Raw genomic sequence first — 17,383 nt, 5'->3', positions numbered from 1 at the left:
GATGTGCAGTAGATCAGATATGGAGATATGGGTTTTAAATGTAATTAGGAGAATTTTGAAGTTAGTTCTCTGTTTCATTTGGAGGTTGGGGTCCATGTAATGATGTGTGCTTCTGAGTTTTGAAGGAGCTGCACTTTCTGGAGGGATTTGTTGGGTAGACCAAAGTAAAGTGAGTTGTAGTAATCAATCTGGGGGTAACAAGGCTGTGGACACTGATGGCAGTGTGGGTGTGGGGTATGATGAAGGGGCAGAGATGAGAAATGTTTATCAGGTAGAAGTCAGCAGAGCAGGTGTTATTATTAATGTGGGAGTAAAAAGACGACAATCTTTACCTGAGAGGACAGCTGAGTTATTGGAAATGTGAAAACTGTCGGATGTGGAAAGAGTATGGGACGCGCCTACCAGGAGGACTTCTGTTAGAACTGTTAAGTTTCAAGAAGAAAACAAGAATAAATTCCTTGTAGACAGATGGAAAGTGAAGCTGGAGGGGGTGAAGAGGACGGCTTGGTGGAAAGGTACAGCTGGGTGTCGTCTGCATAGCAATCGAAATGAATATCGTGTTTGCAAAAAGTGGAACCAAGTGGAAGAATACTGATCATGAAAAAGAGGACCAGAACAGGGCCCTGGGGGACACCAGCAAGGGAAAGAGCTGGATTTATGAGATTTAAATTGAGCAAAATGTGTGCAGCGAGAAAGGTAAGAGGTGATCAAAGAGAGGGGAGTGTGACTAATGTGCGTAGATAACAGTTTGTCGAGGAGAATGATGTGTCAAATGGTGTCAAATGTTGAATAGTAAACCTTATTTTAAGACTGTAAGATGTTTGCATTTTATCAGATTTAATATGAACCTTTTGGTATTCCAGTGGGCCGCACGCACTGGGATCTTCTGCAAGATTGCTGGAATGCCAGGGGGGGGGTCATTTTCTGAAGCACAACATTAAAAAAAATAAACAATAAACAACCTAAAAGTTATTATAGCCCTGAAGTTTAGGTGGTAAGCATCAGAGGTGTATAATCCAGGTACCATAAAGTAAAAGTCCGGCCATGTTTTTGGATCTACCTGTACATTTCGAACAGGTGTTTTCACTAACATGCTCATCTACCTAGCAGCTAATCAGCTGGTTTAGTGACTGGTTGGAACGTCTGCCCGACAGGACTTTTACTTTATGGCACCTGCATTATTCACCTCTGGTAAGCATGGACGTAAGATTTGCTTTTCAACTTTTCTAACCACTCGTGGATTTATGTCATTGTTTCACTCATTTTGTCTCATGCATGACTTTGAAGTCCACCTCATTGCTAAAAATGACAGATTAAATGTAGTCAAGCGTTATTTGGGTCAGTTACCCCTGAGGATGCTCTAAAAATGCCGTTCAATTATTGCATTATATCATCTGTAGCTGCCCCATAAATTACCAGGATAGAAGGAAAAGCTGAAACTCTTCTGAAAACGACAATGCTCACTGCTTGTTAAGTATGTACTCAGCTTATGATATACTATGTATATCATTGTCAAAATGACTCTTTTGCATTCATGAAGTAGGGTGTTGTTTTATTTTTCAGGAGGAAAATCCCTCAGAGACGATGAGATCCTGCAGAGTCTACCTGTGGGAACCACCGCTACCATGTATTTTAATGATCTTGGCCCACAGTTAGGTTGGACGACGGTGAGATGATCAACTTTCAAGATGGCTTAAATATTCTAAAACTGGACTTTCATATGATTTAAAGCTGCTAATTTTGTTTTCAGGTGTTTTTTGCAGAGTACATCGGGCCTCTTCTCACCTATTTCCTCTTCTATTTCCGAGTACCGTACATTTACTCTCACAGATATGCCTTCACCTCCAGCCCCCATCCTGTTGTCACGTAAGTTAAAAAATATCAGCGTCAGCTGCAGTACAACTTCTGACAATCTACAAGCTCATGACGGGCTTTCAGGCTGTTAACTGCCTGCGAAGCATTTCATGCTAAGTGCGTGCTTATTGAGCACGAGATTGATTTGTTGTCTAGAGGAATAATGTTTCTGCAGGAGTGATGAATCATGGAATAACAGATATGATGCAAGAAGACTGTCAGTCAGACTAAATCAGGGTAAGAAGATGAATTATCTGGGGCCAGGTCATCATCCTTAAAGAGAAAAACGTTCTTGATAAGCTGTTCCGAGCTTGCTTGCAAAGTCACTTTTTGTTGTATTGTGTTGTTGCAGGTCGTTCTGCTACTGTCTTTGTTAAATGAGTAAAATAAAGATGTGTTGCTGCTGGTTTGGCTCAGCACCCAGATCACGTTTTGAGTTTAATCTTTTTCTAATTTAAAGCTGCTGCAGAAATATTCTTGATCGATCAGACATGACAGTTGGAGGCCTGAGAATGATCCAGATACAGCTCTGATGTTATCCTGTCTCCTCTTCCAGACTGGCCTGCGTCTGTCATACTTTCCACTATGTGAAGAGATTGATAGAGACAATCTTTGTACATCGTTTCTCCCATGGAACGATGCCTCTCAGGGCAATTATCAAGGTGAGGATGGGAAGACTTCTGGAAAAGAAAAATAAGATCTAGGAATCAGGAATTTTCATCATGCATGGCCTCCAAATCTTTCTTCTATGGTCGCTGTTTTTCAGTATTTAGCCGTTTACAAGGACACGTACCAAGTAGGAGCTACAGCAACGTTGTAAATGTCTGTTGATTACTCTTGATGCAGTGAAGGAATATGAATCTAAATTTTGTTGTTAGTTTGGTTTAAAGACTAAAATACCACATTAAAGATGAAGCAGAGAACTGCATTTTCATAGGCAATGTTGCTCCTTATCCAACGTACACAAGTACATTGATTAACCCAAATTTTTCTTCAATGTTGGCACTTTTCATCCACATGCAAACACATTTAGAGTGTTAGAAATTAACTTTAAGGAATATATATATATATATATATTTCAAACTTTAAAAAAAAAAAAAACTTTAAAACAGAACAAATAGTCATTACAACAAACATCAGATGAAGATGCCTTCAGATGAAACTTTTTTCAGTGTGTAATCTGAGTGTGTAAATGTGTATGTGTAATTTAATTACTGGCATTTTTGCTTGCAGTAATATAAGCTGCTACCTGTATAGTTATCATCACAATGTGCATTTCGAAGTCCTTGTCCTTGCAACGGCTGATGTAGCCAAGCTTATTCTTGAAAATGCATACATTAAATATGTTTTGTTTTTATATTTCAAAAAAACTATGTGTCCAAACACAAGACAGCATGATAGATTGCAAACACAGAAATGTTACAACCTGCTCAAAGGTGCCAGATTGTCGGAGTACAACACCAGCATTAGGCTAGTGGGGGTGAAAAAAAGAGGGTGATAATAAAATGAAATATGGATATGTAATCTTTACATTTCATTCATCCACTGCAGTTGAGATGCGAGAAAAAGAAGAAATGCTGGTTGGTTGCCAAGCTGCAGCATTTTGCCACCAAAGGTGCACCTTTGGTTGCTCTTCTGTTGTCATAGTCATGGAAATGTAACTGGTATTCAGAAATAGTGAGAATTGCTGTAATATAGTGAAATAATCATTTTAAACAAGGGCTGCCAAAGTCTGGTGCTTTAGATCTACTATCCTGCGACCATTACACGTGTCCCTTCCTCAGCACACCCGAGTCAAACAGCTGAATTTCCTCATGCACGTCGTTCCGCTCTGCAGACGCCTGTAATGAGACGTTCATTTGATTCCTCTGTGCAGCTAAAGGTTGCAGGATAGTCCAGCTCGAGGACCGGACTTGGGAATCCCTGTTTTAAACAATCAATGATTTTAAAATCATTTATTTGATCTTTGTATAACTGATGATTGTCTGTTTGGTCTTTCAGAATTGTGCCTATTACTGGGGTTTCTCAGCATGGTTAGCTTACTATATCAACCACCCTCTTTATACACCTCCATGTAAGCCTGCGCTGACACTTACACACACATATTCTTGTTTACTGTCCCTGCAGGGTCTATTGTATATCATCATGCATCCCAAGCCCCCTACCCAACCATCAGAGACACACCTTAGCAATGAGGGAAGGAGGCTGTTATTTGGTTGCAATTAAAACCACAGCAGAAAAGGTCCTGGCAGTGACGTTTCTGATGATATTTGAGGTCCTTCAACCAGTCTGATTTGCCTCTACACTGCCCCTAGTGGTCACCTGTTTGTTTCTCTGTGTAAACTAGCAGCAGTGATTGCTGGGATTCATGCAGCAATTACTGTCAACATGCAACCGTTTTGTGAGAAAGAGGAATATTTCTGGTGAAATCTCAACTTTTACCAGATTCTAGTGCAGGGGTAGGCAACTCCGGTCCTCGAGTGCCATGGTCCTGCAGATGTCCCTGCTGCAACACAGCTTATTCAAATTGATGGCTGATTAAGAGACTTGTGCTGAGTTTGATGTCAAGCTTTGCACAAGTCTGTTAATTAAGTCTAATGTGTGCCAGGTGTGTTGCCGCAGAGAAACTCCTAACATTTGCAGGACAGTGGCACTCGAAGACCGGAGTTGCCGACCCCTGTTCTAGTGTAACATGAAACCACTTAATTCTACCTTTAAACATCATTCTGGTCCTCACAAAGCTGTTGTACCCCACAAGTATTAGAGTTAAAACCAGACTCCACACACACACAAAGATGTGTTTATTTTATGTGTGTTTCTTTTCCACAACCAATCCAAGCTCGACCGTTTCTCTTTGCAGCATATGGAGAAATGCAAGTCAACTATGCAGTGGTTCTGTTTGCGGTACGTAGACTGACACTCACGCCAGACCTACAGAAACCAGACTTCTGACTGGTTTATTTCTGCCTTAGATCTGTGAAATGGGCAACTTTTCCATTCATTTGAGTCTAAGTAACCTCAGAGTCGATGGTGAGTTGCTGCGTTTTTCTTTCTAAACTTACAATACTGATGAAAAATGAACTTTTGCCCAGCTTGTATGTTATGCAGAGGAAATATACTGATTCCAACCTTTCACTTGTCCTTTTGCATCAGTAATGCATTATTTTGATTTTATTTGCAAAAGAATCCTAGTACATAGTCTCCTATGTGCACAGGGTTAGGGTTAGGGTTGCTTATTACTCAAATTGATATTTAGTTTTAATATTTTCTATCTCTTCTTGAACACGTCAGGATCCAGATGCAGACGGTTTCCTGTGCCAACTAAGAACCCCTTTACATGGTTGTTTTTCTTTGTATCCTGTCCAAATTACACATATGAGGTAACATTTATAGCATTAATGCAACAGCGACTGAAAAATTATTGCAAATTTACCTCCCTGTCTACCAAATCTACCTAATCCTGCAGGTTGGAGCGTGGCTGAGCTTTTCCATTATGACCCAGTGTCTGCCAGGTACCTGCTGTGTGTCTAACATAACTACGTATGATGACATTTCCAATGTGAGCAAGCACGCTGTAAAACATGGAATACAAGAATCTGTTGTGTGTTTTGTCTTGCAGTGGTTGTATACACACTCCTGGGCTTCATTCAGATGAGCATCTGGGCCAAAGGCAAACACAAAGCATACATCAGAGAGTTCAAGGACTATCCCAGAGTACGTGTGGCCATTATCCCCCTGATTCTATGACGATGGTTGAGGCATGGGCTGTTGCAGCATGTAAGGGGACAAGCGCTATGCAATTCAGGGTTGTTGTTTTTTTTCTTTATGGATAAATTAGTGGAAACAACAAGGAATATAAGCAATAATGTTCTGAGTACTGTATCTGAGCCTATAGAAACTGCAGGAACTTTTCCTGTCGTGGTTAGTTTTCAGTGATGGGTTCAACTCTGTCCTTCAAAGCACGTCGTTTAAGTCATGAACAGCGACTGGAATAATTCTGAATATCATCCATGCTTTTTTAACATCTGGATTTTATGCTTTTGGCTTTTTCGTAACTTGGCTAAAGGCAGGGAGATGTAATCAGTCAACCTATTGTATTTACATGACGTCACATCCGCCTCAGAAGGTCTGCGCATCAGGAGGCGGTGGTCAATGTAGCTCGTTGTGGACCAGGATGACTGTGGTGAACATGTTCTTGTAAGCTTAAAATCCCTTAAGCTTGCCTTGTTTTAGATTGTACAAATTGTTCAAATCATGAGACTGATTTTACGTCCCATCAGAGTTCCTCGTAAAGTCGTAAACGTAAAAGGATTTTATGAAAAATGTTGAGAAGAATCACTTTGTTCGAGACACGTTACTTCAGCTGGTCAGGGTGCCTCTCTGACGGCTTCTCTATAGCTGATGGCAGGATGAAAGACCTCATGCTCTGTTGTTTTACTGGTCTAGAAGAGTTCTTCCCACTCCTGGTCACTAAACTGCATGTTTGAGACACTTCTGTAGTGTGTGTGTGTGTGTGTGTGTGTGTGTGTTTGTGGTTGTAAGTGTTTTTGCTTTAGTGTCTGCAATTCACTGAGTTTGTTTTGAGCTACAGTTGTCAAATATTTATATAAAATACCCACAATTTGATAAAAATATTTTTAGAAAATACTGTTTAACAATAAAATATTAGTATAAAAATATAAAAATGTTGCAGACCATATGTGGGTTACAGTCAGACCAAACAAGCAACAACAGAAGCCACCTTAGAATATGCTTCTAAAAGATGTGAACTGGCTTTAAATAGCTCCATACAGACAACATAGTTTTTATTATTATTATTATTATTATTATTATTATCCTACACTGCCTTTTCATGCTTTCAAATGAACAAAATCCAGTTTTTTATATTCTTAGTTTTATGTAGAAGGATGGTTGCAGAGTATATGTTACTCGACCCGTCAGGCAGTGTAAAGCTAACAGTATGAACTCAGTGGTTTTAATTTAACAGGGTGATTATGCCTCACATTTAGCCTAAAAGAATATTTAATTTACTGTAAGTCATAATTTTATCTTTAATTATATAAGTACTAAAAAGAAGGTTTCCACTTCCATAATTTAAATTCATGTTTTTCTTCTCTGTAACTCTGCATAAACCTGTCTGCAGTGTTGACGAGTGAGATTAAGAGGGAAGTGGGTTGAACACTGGAATGATCGTCTGACTCCTATCTCATCCCAGATGTGGGAATGATGGTACAACTCCAACTCTCCCCATGTCCCAACCAGTCCAAGTCTCCCTAATTAAACACACCTGATGGAAATAAATGGCTCTTTACCACGGTTCGCAAAGAAATTAATGGGGAAGTCCAGTGATATGAATGAGGTGCATTTGGGTGGGAAACCGTCTTAAACAGAGGTGCCCAAGTCCGACCCATGAGATTTCCCATCCTGCAGCGTTTAGATGCATCCTTTCTCCAACACAGCAGAATAAAATGGTGGAATCACCTGATCTGCATGTCAAGCAGCTCTGCAGAGGCCAGCTAACGAGACGTTCATCAGATTCAGGTGTGTTGGTGAAAAGACGCATCTAATAGTTTTCATTGAATTTTATTTGTTCTTTCATTAATAATATTTACATCTTCGCTTCATGTTTGAGTAGGCAGAAGTATAAACTTAAACAGCCCTGCACCATGTCTGCTATACATTGTAATGCACCAACTCTCTTCCCCACTTCTCAATAAAAACAAAGATTTCCACAAAATATTCCTGTTTTCAAATTCACATCAGCGTCGCCACCCTTTAGTAAACTGGTGTTTTTCAAGCTTATATTTATTTAATATCTGCATTTTTTTTTTAACTTCTCTGAAACTGGTATGTTTTTATTTTCCTTTAATTGATCTGTGAAGCTGTTCCATCGTTTCCCCCCTGACATTGTAACACATAAACCTAAGTAGTTCTGAAACACTGTTAAACCATAACTAAGATCTGAAGGACTGGACGTGTGCACCTCGATCCAAAACATGCATGGCAGTTGGTCCGACAGACCAGGGTTGGGAAACACTTATCTAAATGTGTGTTTGCTTGGCAATAAGCTGACAACAGTCAGCAGCTTGTCAGCACAGATCATTTGAACTCAGTCTCATGTTTTTCCTTCATTTGCCAGGATGTCCTGCCAGGCTGATAAACATGAAACAGACTGAACTTCTGAAAATGATCTAAGCAAATCATTTCCATATTTTCATCGTTTTCCCTGTGCAGAAGGTCGTCTTTAGTGCCAAACAGTTCTGAATATAAAGGAACTAAACAAATGCATTTCTCTAATGCAAAGTTTAACCCTATAAGGCCCTGGTCTACCATTAAGTAGATTAGGGGTCTTCAACTCTGGTCCTCAAGAGCGACCATCCTGCAAATTTCCACCATTTCTTTGTCATGTTTTTATTATTAAATTAAATCTCAACCATTTTCTAAAAAACATTTATTCTGATTATTTATTTCCAAACCAAACAAACATACAAAAAAACATCTCTGGGCTTTTTCTTAACATTAAAGGGTTAAACCTTTCCTAAAGGCTTCATAAGGATGGGCTGACCAAAGACGGTTGTCAAAGGCTGCATTCCTGCAGGTTTTAGATCAGGGGTGTTCAGCGCTGGTCCTCCAGGGTCAGAATCCTGGAGGTTTTCCATGTTTCCCTCTGGATATTGGGCAGGGTTGGACATCCAATGGGCATGGTTAGGGCTAGGGTTAGAGTTAGGGTTAGGGTTAATCCAATCAAACACCTCATCCAACCCCGCCCAATATCCAGCCCCGGCTCATTCTCCAGGCTGCAGCCAAGACCTTCTCAATTAATCAGGCATCGTGCAGAACTTCATTGGTGGTTGGATCCATTTAATGTAAGCCATGTGTGTAGAACAGGAATATATTTTTTTTTAAAAAGCTGTTTTAGATGTTTCCTTGCTTCAGATTAAATGGATCTTCTTAATGTCGTGTCAACTTCTGCCATAGCCTGTTAACAAGCTATTAATCTGAAATAGGAAACACGTAAAACCTGCAGTACTGCTGTCATTAAGGACTGTGGACTGTGGATGTCCATCATCCACTCATCACATAACGCAAGGAATCTAGTGCAATAAACTGTATTTTTCCTGTGGAACATTAGTCAATTTGTTTGTCTTTTGGTAGTTTTACCGCAACTTTGTTTGCCAGAAGATCATGAACTCACACAACTCGCAGGACTGAATACAAGCGGTACAGCAGGGGTGTCCAGTCGACCCTCGAAGGCCAATGTCCTGCAGGTGTTAGATGTAACCCTGCTGCAACACACCTGGCTCTCATTAATTGGATCCAACAGCCAATGACATTCTGCACAGACACTGATTCATGTGGGTCAGGTGTGTTGGAGCAGGGATGCATAGAAAACTTGCAGGATTGTGGCTCTTGAGGACCAGAGCCGGACATCCCTGCAGTGTAGCATACTCACCGTCTTGCTAAAGTGCCTCAAACAACCTGCTATGAAAAATCTCAGGTTTTACGAGATGTAGATGAAAACCTTTGAAAAAAAGCAAAAGAAAAAAAAAAAAAAAAAGCTGCACATCTTAAAGAAAAATTCACCTTTATTTTAACAAAGCTTCTCTTGGAAACATTTTGTGTCGTCTTCCCGTAATGACATCAGGAGTTGGGGAGGTGTAGACAAAAGCTGAACATGTGTTTCATGAAGCGTGAAGACGAAACATAAAGCATGGAAAGGAAATGTCACATCATGGGGAAATGTGTCAGCAGCAGCAGCAGGAAGATTTGGGATTTTGTAATGATTAGCAGCAGTATTGTAGTTGCGTATTGCCAACGTCCTGGTAAAAACTGTAACGCTTGTGTTCATTAAAGTGCTAAAGCTATGCTTGTCTGAGTGCTTTTTTCATGTTTAAAAAAGGCAATTAAAGACAATCTTGCTTGGCATCTGAAGCAAAAAAAAGATTCAAAAGGACCTATGCTGTCTCACAACATGATACTTAACAAAGTCGCAGTCTTTTTCCTTTTTCTAAATCTGTTTCATGTGGTTTACAAGGCCTACAAGGTGAGCAGAACGTGGAACATACAGCAGGCACATAAATGCTCACTAACCCTGTTAACTGGAAAAGCCAAGAAGAGCACGTGCAACATCATCGCTTGTCAAATCAATGCAAAGGGCTTCCTCTTTGAGTTGCTCTGTCGTTAACAGAGCATCTGCCCCTTTCAAAAGGCTCCTCCAGACAGAAAGTGCAGATTTCTTCCACCTGACGTTTAACGATGCGAGTTCATCCTCTGTGGTTTTTAGTGTCCAAAACTGATGCATTCACCGGCCTTATCTCCGTATCTGCCAACGTAAGCCTCCACAGTGCAGGCAAACCCACCTACAGGCCGGTGGTGTGAAAGCCAACAGCTCTCCTCCAGCCCGTCTCACTGAGCCAAGCTCACTTCCTTAACGAATTGATGGGTGTGTTATCGATGTAACGCTGCGCTCCAGCAGCTTTTGGATGCAATACGATCGAGTCATCTTCTCTTGACTGCTGCTTGGCAAAATTCACGAACACCTGCAGGGAAAAATAAAAACACAGATGAGCTGCGGTTGATGTCAAGTGAACTATATATAAAATAAATAAGCATTTACTCACCTGGTCGAGCGTCGTCTGTGACACCGAGTAGTCCTCTATATTGAGCTTATCCTTGTTAGCCAGGACCATTTGAAAGATCCTTGCAAGCGAGGAAGAGGAGATCTTGTACTGCAGGGTGTTGTAGTGTTTCTCTGTTTGGATGCAGCCAGGGAAAGTGCTGTCCATGAACGCCTCGGCAGGGTTCAGGTCCGGGGCGCAACCAGGCTTAGCAGCCCTGATTTTCATGGTCACCACGTAGCCATCGCCAAATCTGGATCGGCACCAAGTTTTCGTTGGATAATGTACATGTCTTGGTGTATTTAAATGCTGATTTCAGCGTGGAAGGAAGTGAAATGACCTACTTGTATTTGAGATGCTGAATAGTTCCCAGACATTTGAAGGATCCGTTGACCATAATGGCTAAACGCGTACACAGAGCCTCACACTCTTCCATACTGTCAGTGTGAAATCATAGCATTTACATTGCATACATCTACAAACACACACACACACACACACATATGGTATCTATGGTTTATTTACCTGTGTGATGTGAGGACCACTGCTCTTCTGTCCTGAATAACACTCATAATGGAGTTCCACAGAAAGCGTCTGGAGAGCGGGTCCATACCTGTCGTAGGCTCATCCTACAGGACAGTTACAACCAACATGTTGGCATGTGCACAAAACCATTTCATCTGGTCATTCTTAGAACTGATTCCCATTAACTCCCAGTTCTATTGGAGTTGGTCTCACCAGCAGCACCAGAGCAGGACATCCAATCATGGCAATGGCAGTGGAGAGTTTCCTCTTGTTGCCTCCACTGTAGGTCCCAGCGCTTTTACCTGCGTACTCTGACAGTCCCAGTTTCTGAATGGCCCATTCTGCAACCTAAAAACCAGGAGAATATGTGCCATGTGTCACACAGATAGTTTTCCAGTCTATTTCCAGCAGCCAGTTATCAGGGTCCTGGTCAGAAAGGCAGTAATCAGAGCACTGAGACTCATCTAGATCCTCTTAGCCACCTTTAAGCTAGTCCATGTGGAAATTCAGACAAAATTTCTTCGATGTTTGCTTGCTTTAGTGGCATTTTCCCAGAAAACATAGCAGCTATACGAGGTCAAACATCCACTGAAGCAGGCGGCAGATGGTCTTTGGCTCCATCCCTTCTGCTCAGGCACCTGTGCAGGACACCTACCATGAACCCTTCATTACCTTGCTGATTTCAGACTCTGGGACCCCACGGAGGCGGGCGTACAGGTGTAGGTGTTCTCTGCCTGTTAGCAGCTCATCTATGGCATCAAACTGAGGGCAGTAACCCATGTTCTGATGGACATCCAGGATGTTGGTTAAAATGCTGCGGAGACAACACGGTTGAAACTAAGCTGAACCTGAAAATGAGTCAACTTGCAGTACAGACACCAGCTCTGACGTAAGCCTGCATCCTTATGGGTCAATGTGACACAATGAACCTGTAACCAGCAACTGAGGCCTCTCCTGAAGTCACGTCTATGTCCCCAGTTAACATCTTAAACGTCGTGGTCTTCCCCGCTCCGTTGACCCCTAGTAGACCAAAGCACTGCAGATGATGATGAGAAGAAAAGAGAATTCACACACTTGATTTGACTCTTTAAAATCCATTCAGCCAGAAGTTGACCAACCTGTCCCGGCGAAACTCCGACACAGATTCGGTCCACTGCAGGGATGATTGTTCCTGTGTACGTCTGGAGGGGCAAAGAAAGAACAAAATGAAGCAGCTGCTTTCGAATCTGAGGGTTTATTTGTTGTTTTTACACTCATTTTACTGGGAACGTCCCACCTTTGACAGGTCTTTTATGCGTAAAATATCATTTGTTTTTCCGCTCTGGTGGATTCGCTGTCTTTCATCAGCAACGTCTACGTCTTCGTCTAAAATGTGGGACTTCGGGCCATCTGGAACCCTGTGAAGAAGAAAGAAAGGACTAATAATCCAGTTTCAGACTACGGGAGTTATCGAAGCTCTGCTGCACTCACCAGTGATCCAGGAAGAAGCGATACTGGATAAGGATGTTAAGGGTGAAGTAGACCAATCCTTCCACAGCCATGCAGAACAGGTTCTTCCCCAGGAAGTTCCAGTTGTAGGGGTCTGGACTGTAGTCCTCGCCTGAGGAAGTATGCAAACATGGCACACCTGCTTTCTCATGTAACGTCAGCTGTTTCCACTACAGGTTAACTTCATTCATTTCAGTTTTGACATTTAAGTTGATTACTGGAGGATCAGCTGCAGGACGTTTGGTACCTCATGGTTGGAAGAAATTTCACACTTTTCACATGTTGGATATTTGGTATCAACTGTTGACCACATGCAATAATTTAACATCTCTTCAAAGTCTATTTTTATTTGTTCCTGCAAGCATTGCTTTTGTTTATGCCTCATTAGTCCCGTGGTGGTCGATTGAGCTCATCGTAACCTTCATGTGAGATATACGTACTTGCCTGCAGTAAAATCTGGTACTTTTGCATAATTTTTGGGCGGTTTGGTAGTTTGAAACATGAAAATGATTGTGTTGACTTCAGGGTTCTTCATTAAGTCACAAACTAGACTGAACAAGCAAAAGACAATGAAAAACTGTAGAGAAACATGTCATTTGTTGGGATCTAAAGGAGCTGAGTCAAAGCATGTCAGTGTTTGCAGCAATCATTCATTTATCCATTCATTATCCTGACTGCTTAGTCCGATGAAGGGTGGCAGGGAAGCTGGAGCCTATCTCGAAAGGCTGGATTATCCAGTGGGCATTATGGGCATAGGCCCAGGGGCCCACACCCATTGGGGTCCCATGTAAGGCCTACATAGGGCAAACACCAGCAGTTTGGATATGAAATAAAATGTACATCAAAGCCAGATAGTTACACCACAGTGTCTAATGTATTGCTATTGGTACCACTGGCTGAGAGATGTTAGAAATGTCAATTCACAGTGTATTATTCACAATTTGTACAAGGTTATGTTGTGGAACGGGGTCCCTGGAAGACTCTGGGCCCAAGGGCCTGTGCACTTTTAATCCGGCCCTGCTATCCCACAATCAGTTGGCTGAATATTTCTGAAGATCTTTACATATTTTTGCCAAAATGTTTGTCCAAATAATTTGCATGGTAAAATTATTCACCAAATCTATATGAACGTTCGCACGATCTCCGTCCAGCAAGTTTACAAGCTTTTAGCAGACTTTAAAATTAACCATCTATACAAGTAGTTTTAAAATCTCCATTTTTATGATGTCAAACTACTAAGTTCTTCCCTCTGCTGGTCTTCAACACCGCCCATGTCTGTGTCTTCAGCCCGACAGGAAGCAGTAGGAGCCGGATGGAAGAAGTTTTTCCACAAAAACTCCCAAAATCAGAAGAAAAAGAAGCTGCTTGGAACAAAGCGTCACCTGAGCAGTGCTGTCAGGGGAGGTGAGAGAGAAGCAACCAAACTCAAACTATGGACCATGTTTACCAAAGCAGGGGCCCAAAGTTTATTTTATATAGCAGAGAACTGTTTCAGATTGGGTATGAAGTGCATCAAATTTCCTCTTTAAAGCAAGCAGCTAGCTGCTAAAGCAGATCCTTAAATTGTCCCACGAATGTCCTGAAGTCCGTCCTGAAGGAGTTGTGTTGAAGCTTCAACTCCTGGATTAAACAATAAAACTCCCCAAGTTCTCCTTTGCTTTCTAGAACACGATGAACCCAGCGCCTCTTTTGTCTTTTCTTTTGCAGCATCAGCACACTGTTGTCACAGCTTCATGTGGAAACCAGTTTGCAAGTTTGTTTTAGAAATTTCAGCATTTATTTTACATCGCGCTTGGTGTGATTAGACAGAAATCATGATAATTCACCTCCAAATTATTCAAATCCGCAAAGATACTGCCAGATATATTTCTCCAATTCAAAGCTTAAATCTCTGTTTGTTAACATATGGATTAATAATAGCACAAAGCTCCCCTTGGTTTTAAAGCCATCCAGTGCATGACCACACATCTAAACTGTGAAAATACTCTGATTACACCTTCCGGTGCACACAAGCCATTTTGGCTTATTTGTTCACCAGAACCTGCAAACGTCACATGGCTCATTACCAGCAGTTATGGGATGTACGTGTTCTTACCAAATCGAGCGTAGATATCAGTCAGAGCCTGGTTCATGGCCATGTCAATGAGGCCTCGGCCCAGGCAGTAATGAGGAAAGATGAGCAGAGCTGCCTTTAACACCTGATTCAGCTTGTACAGAGCCTGAACAGCAAGCCAACAAGCAGAGTGTGAGGGGAGAGATGGACTGAAAACAGAATGAAGGAAAAGGAAAATCCCTCACTGTGGTGCTCTCAAACAGGTCCAGGATGAAGGTCATGGCGCTGCTGTTGAGGCCGATGAAGAGGTTGATGCATGACAGAGAGACGTAGGCGGTGCTGGGGATGCTGAAGACGTAGGACATGGGGTACATCATGGGAGTCACGGACCAGCTAGGAGAGAAGAAAGTCCATCAGTGCCAAACGTAAAGCTTTACGTATATTACATCCAAATAGATTTGATTATTTTGCTTATCAGATGTGAAAAATCTGCTTTTTCACCCTCTGATGCATGAAATATTAAAAAACAATGCCACATTTTTTTCACTTCCAATATTTTACTTCAACAGATATTACAGACCCTTTCCTTTGTTAGACTTGTTAGACTTTTTATTTAATTTATTTGATTTATTCTACAGAAATACTTTTAAAATAATACATTGTCATATTTACATAAGAGAAATATTCTATAAAAATGACTTGTATCAACTTCTCGTCCTGTTTATCACCGAGGTAAACTTGGTAATTACATATATGACATTTTACGCTATATTTATTCTTCAGTGAGTTGCAGTGTGTTCGCTGATTCTCCCCATGTCCACTGAAGTGGCAAAAATTACAACCATACAATCCTGACTTATAACTATACTAGAAACTTTGGTTTTAGTTTTGCATTACGCATTTAAGTTTTTCATATGTTTTCTATATTTATTGATATCACACAAGACCTGTTTATTTGTTTTAAGTGATGTATAAACAAGAAGATAAAAAAACATAAAAAATCAGTAAAAGGCAGCAACAAATACTAAAATCCTAATTCATTCATTCATTCAATCATTTTCCGTACCACAATAAAATATTAAATTAATTAAAATTTAGATAAATAAAATGTACTCTGCAGATATTAATAATTCAAACCAATTATTTTTATATATTGGACAATATTTTATATTTTAAATATCTATATAATAATATTAAAGCTTTCAAATGATTTTTTTTTTTATTTTGTTTATATTATGAAACCATTTAAAGCTAAAATCTTGAAGTTTATTTAAAGCTAATGAAGGAAAATTAGTGAAATAAAATACAGTACATATGATTTTTGATGTCTATATAAAACTATGATCCTGAAATTCTGTGACAAGGTCATGTTTTAATAATTTGCCCAAAAGAATAGCAGTAAAAAGGAAAAACATTGTTTTATATACTTGACTACTGCCTATAATATTACTTTTAATAAAAGTACACACATTTGTAAGGAAACTTTATGGCCATTTACATTGAATCATTTCTATGTTTTTATTGGTTGTCAACATGTGCATTTAAAGCAGCAACGTGACGTGACGACAGCTTACCCATAAAGCATCAGCAGGGCGATGAGTGGCTGCAGGTTGGTGGGTGATGTGTAGCATTTCTTATCGAAAAGCATGAAGATTTTCACCACTAAGGCTGCGCTGATGGAGTAATTCACCTGCAGAAAGTCACAGCAAACACCTGTTTCTGCTAAAGCCAACAGAAACAAGCCACAGAGTTTCACACTAGATCCGTTGTACCATATCCCATAAGAAGTTGGCCATCCAGTACACCAGCGGACTGACACCACTGACAAACTGCAGGTGTTTGGCCTGAGTGACTCGCTCCTGGATGAGATACAGGACGAAGCTGGCCGGGACAAAGGACATGGCAAATATGACACAAATGGCCACCACTGCGTCCACTGATGTGGTCAGACTGGGGAAAGGAAAGAGAGATGGAGTTTCTGTCAGGTATGACCAAAGAAACCTCAGTTATTTAGTGTTTTCCACAAATTACTTCTTTTTTTAATACCCCGGAAGAGAATATAACAGATTGCATCGCTGAAAGTGCCACAATGCACTCTTAGGATGCAGAAAAAGCAGTAAGATGCGATTAAAAGGATTATCTAGCTGACATTCACTCACACAGTGATATCAGAGAGCTGTTCTTTGGTGAGGTTCAGCGGATGGTTGATCGCAGTGATTCCATATTGATCCAGACTGGTTCCTTTGGGCAGGTTGGCCCGGAGAATGGCATTGTTGGCCACGTTCATAAAGGAAACCATTGCATGCCAACCCTTATTGTTATACCACACCTGCAAAAAGAAACAAAGCACTACAACGGTTGCTGATTTCCAATGTTACAGATGTTTTAAATATCAGCAACATCATTTCTTATCAAACTTCACATCCAGCAGACAAGCTTCGCCTAGACTGACCTTGACATTGTTTGGAGTTTCCATGTATCTGAGGAAGGCCCCGATATCCTTAAGGGTTTCTTTGCAGTATTTGCCCTGAAAATAGACATTTAAAGAGGCCGTTACTAAATATACCACAGATTGTGCTGAAACTGAGTTTGTAAGCAAAGAAAACACATAAAGTTTGGTTTGAAAGCCTCACCCCAGTAACATTGAGGAGTCGTCCCAGCTGAGCTGCTAAATCCTGGATGGTCTTTGGCTGTACTCCTAAAACAGGAAGCTGTCCTCCTACTGATATACCTCCATACCTGGGCACCACAGAGAGAACACACATTCTTTCTGTAGCACTAACTGTAATACATGGTTACAACCACTAGATGGCGAACCACACCACTAAATGTGTTCACATCCGTC

At 40.9% G+C, this 17,383-nt stretch overlaps 2 protein-coding genes across 2 annotated transcripts in view; one reads left to right on the top strand and one right to left on the bottom strand.

Moving 5' to 3' along the window:
• The window catches only part of tecrl2a (trans-2,3-enoyl-CoA reductase-like 2a), a gene marked incomplete at both ends in the record, with an annotated part of 13,683 nt that extends 8,082 nt beyond the window's left edge, over positions 1 to 5,601 (top strand). The window contains 9 exons of the mRNA XM_079259378.1: positions 1,564 to 1,667; positions 1,751 to 1,866; positions 2,411 to 2,516; positions 3,856 to 3,928; positions 4,715 to 4,758; positions 4,827 to 4,884; positions 5,146 to 5,234; positions 5,321 to 5,366; positions 5,474 to 5,601. Of these exons, the coding sequence (XP_079115504.1) occupies positions 1,564 to 1,667; positions 1,751 to 1,866; positions 2,411 to 2,516; positions 3,856 to 3,928; positions 4,715 to 4,758; positions 4,827 to 4,884; positions 5,146 to 5,234; positions 5,321 to 5,366; positions 5,474 to 5,601 (764 nt within the window). The remainder of the gene's footprint in view (positions 1 to 1,563; positions 1,668 to 1,750; positions 1,867 to 2,410; positions 2,517 to 3,855; positions 3,929 to 4,714; positions 4,759 to 4,826; positions 4,885 to 5,145; positions 5,235 to 5,320; positions 5,367 to 5,473) is intronic.
• A 4,673-nt stretch (positions 5,602 to 10,274) lies between these two features.
• Positions 10,275 to 17,383, bottom strand: part of abca4a (ATP-binding cassette, sub-family A (ABC1), member 4a) — a gene marked incomplete at both ends in the record, with an annotated part of 38,885 nt that continues 31,776 nt past the window's right edge. Inside the window, 17 exons of the mRNA XM_079259351.1 lie at positions 10,275 to 10,394; positions 10,476 to 10,725; positions 10,817 to 10,909; positions 10,998 to 11,101; positions 11,211 to 11,345; positions 11,670 to 11,811; positions 11,927 to 12,033; positions 12,116 to 12,178; positions 12,274 to 12,394; positions 12,468 to 12,597; positions 14,581 to 14,704; positions 14,784 to 14,931; positions 16,113 to 16,228; positions 16,311 to 16,488; positions 16,698 to 16,867; positions 16,991 to 17,065; positions 17,172 to 17,277. Coding sequence (XP_079115477.1) covers positions 10,275 to 10,394; positions 10,476 to 10,725; positions 10,817 to 10,909; positions 10,998 to 11,101; positions 11,211 to 11,345; positions 11,670 to 11,811; positions 11,927 to 12,033; positions 12,116 to 12,178; positions 12,274 to 12,394; positions 12,468 to 12,597; positions 14,581 to 14,704; positions 14,784 to 14,931; positions 16,113 to 16,228; positions 16,311 to 16,488; positions 16,698 to 16,867; positions 16,991 to 17,065; positions 17,172 to 17,277 — 2,182 coding nt within the window. The remainder of the gene's footprint in view (positions 10,395 to 10,475; positions 10,726 to 10,816; positions 10,910 to 10,997; positions 11,102 to 11,210; positions 11,346 to 11,669; positions 11,812 to 11,926; positions 12,034 to 12,115; positions 12,179 to 12,273; positions 12,395 to 12,467; positions 12,598 to 14,580; positions 14,705 to 14,783; positions 14,932 to 16,112; positions 16,229 to 16,310; positions 16,489 to 16,697; positions 16,868 to 16,990; positions 17,066 to 17,171; positions 17,278 to 17,383) is intronic.

Source organism: Telmatherina bonti, assembly GCF_933228915.1.
Source record: "Telmatherina bonti genome assembly, chromosome: 20".
Lineage (NCBI taxonomy): Eukaryota > Metazoa > Chordata > Actinopteri > Atheriniformes > Telmatherinidae > Telmatherina > Telmatherina bonti.
Note: the sequence above shows the minus strand (reverse complement) of the source record. Positions and strands in the feature narration are given on the sequence as shown.